At 46.0% G+C, this 2,500-nt stretch overlaps 1 protein-coding gene across 1 annotated transcript in view; it reads right to left on the bottom strand.

Moving 5' to 3' along the window:
* LOC125027242 (alpha-mannosidase 2C1-like) overlaps window positions 1–2,500 on the bottom strand; it is a 10,656-nt gene that overhangs the window by 5,107 nt on the left and 3,049 nt on the right. The window contains exons 3-8 of the mRNA XM_047616206.1: window positions 2,090–2,331; window positions 1,525–1,666; window positions 1,215–1,410; window positions 745–946; window positions 393–650; window positions 129–277 (exon numbers count right to left, since the gene is read on the bottom strand). Of these exons, the coding sequence (XP_047472162.1) occupies window positions 129–277; window positions 393–650; window positions 745–946; window positions 1,215–1,410; window positions 1,525–1,666; window positions 2,090–2,331 (1,189 nt within the window). The remainder of the gene's footprint in view (window positions 1–128; window positions 278–392; window positions 651–744; window positions 947–1,214; window positions 1,411–1,524; window positions 1,667–2,089; window positions 2,332–2,500) is intronic.

Raw genomic sequence — 2,500 nt, 5'->3', positions numbered from 1 at the left:
AAGTTTCTTATGCAAGACTCATTTGATCTTTAAAAGGTAACTGACTATATCATTATGTCATAATATCAATAAAAAACAGTAGAGCATCACTTTGTTTTGATTAACTATATGGAAAGAAATCTTCATACGTGACAAACATGCTGTAGGAATCCCCAGGAGGAAAGTGCGCCAGTACGGTGCTTCCATCTATGCCTTCCCAGATGAAATTGTGGTGTGGGAATTTGTTCACAAGACTCCAGCTCATTTTCTGTGTCAGAAAACGGGTAAGGCCCATGTGCTGCAACGCAAATGAACACAATTAGCCGGCATGAATCAACCCATGTTCATTCATATTACACATTTAGATCCACATGAACATCATAGACGTGGATCAGCAAGATCATTTCTCTTACCCGCATCATGGCGGGAATCTGCGCTGAATAACCAAATGTGTCCGGCAGCCAGAACTCTTTGCAAGTAATACCAAATTCTTTCTGGTAAAATGTCTGTCCGTAAAGAAACTGCCTGATGAAAGATTCTCCGCTAGGGATGTTGCCATCCATCTCCACCCACGTTCCACCCACCGGAAGGAACTTCCCTGCAGCCACTTGTGTTTTCACTCGTTCAAACAGTTCTGGATAATACTGCTTGCACCAAGCCCACTGCTGCGCCTAAGAAAAGACCATGTGTCAGAAGGTTCCGTCTGGTACTTTAAGCAGATTGAAAACAATAGTTTTAGTGTTCGTGTTGGCACAGCATATGTACCTGTGAAGCCACAAATAAGTGCTCAGGGTAATCTTCCATGAGCTTCAGCTGCGACGAGAAACTACGTGCAACCTTCCTCTTGGTTTCCGAGTAAGGCCAGAGCCAAGCGGAATCGATGTGGCAGTTCCCAATGACAGCCAAAGTGTGGGCTCTCTGTCCATTGCCCTTCCGGAAGTATTCATCGGCTATGGCACTGGCTTCACTGCATAAAGTGAAAGGCTGCTGTGAAATTGGCTTTATCTTTATATACTTAATTATTATCTTCGTTTTGCATGTACCCCTAAGATTGTTTTAAACATTAGATAATTGGGTATATACCCATGAGTGAGTAGATGTAAGCATGGCAAGCATTCGTTAACATGTGTATGTACGCACACACACACACACGCACACACACACACACACACACACACACACACTTTGTGTTCATCATCTCTGGGTCATCCACTTCTTTGTCCGACGACATCTACCTTTCATTCCCTGCAATAATAGAGTTGACCATCTGGTTGGCAGCATAGAGCGCCTGGTAGCCCCGGTGGTCGGGGATCAGTTCCTGTGCCAACTGGTGAAGGACCTCTAGGTCGCGCGTCAGCTTGTACACCGTCGCGTCTAGCTGGGCGATCTCGGCGCGACTAAGCACGAAGTACATGTCAGGGTCTGGAGGATCTGGAAAGGGATTTTGGACGTTCATTTTAGAGCGGAGGATTGTTACCTTTGTAACGTCGAAACAGAACCGCTCCCTATGACAAAATACTCACAAATGAAAGTAATAATCCTTACCTATCTGGTCTCCCGGGCCGGCTCCGAAGAGCTTGTTGGCCGCCATCTCGACGTAGTATACCGAGAGGGGCGCCCCTGCCTGGTGGCTGCGGGTGAGCGGGTAGTCGGTGCGGCGAGAGACGGCGTCGCCCGTGGACAGCCCCTGCGCAAGGACAATCATGCAGCTGAATGTAGATAAAGAAATGAATACACACCTATACATGTTGCCCGCTTACATCGTATCGATCGATCTGGCTGTGGCAGAAATAATCGTATTTATTTCGAGATGCTGTCTACTTTCATTTAGACCAAACACAAAATCATCGCTAGGTAAATTTATCAATTATATTTTTCTAGAATGGAAGCAAACATTTGTATTCTATATACAGCTTTTTATTTTTGCTAAGGTATGCGCGCGCGCGTGTGTGTGTGTGTGTGTGTGTGTGTGTGTGTGTGTGTGTGTGTGTGTGTGTGTGTGTACACTTTCCTTTAAGCCACCCCTACACAAGTCAGTGCCGGGGTGCAGTCGAAAAATAAGTCTGGACACACACCTTAGACAGAATAATGGAAAGGCGTGGACGCTAACCTGCAGCACCCGGCCGTCGGCGCTCCAGACAGTCGCCTCCGAGTTGGATCCCCATCGGAGCCTCACCTCAGAACCCGCCCACTCATCGGGAATAAGAAACTCGAGTTTGAACCAGTGCGTCGTCCAGGTCGGTCCGAAGGAATCGCCAATACCGACAGGACTGAAATCCTGCACCACTATCTGATCGAAGCTCCACTGCTGCCACGCCCCCTCGCCTCCCGGCAGAGTCCAGTGAGATAGTGCTATGGATGAGATTAAAGCTAGTTACGCTATTCATGTAACGCTATTCATATATATATATATATATATATATATATATATATATATATATATATATATATTTATATATATATATAAGTGTGTGTGTGTGTGTGTGTGTGTGTGTGTGTCAGCATTAACACCTACAGTAGA

This window comes from Penaeus chinensis, chromosome 1 (assembly GCF_019202785.1).
Source record: "Penaeus chinensis breed Huanghai No. 1 chromosome 1, ASM1920278v2, whole genome shotgun sequence".
Classification (NCBI taxonomy): Eukaryota; Metazoa; Arthropoda; class Malacostraca; order Decapoda; family Penaeidae; genus Penaeus; species Penaeus chinensis.
This window is presented reverse-complemented; position numbering and strand designations above follow the sequence as displayed.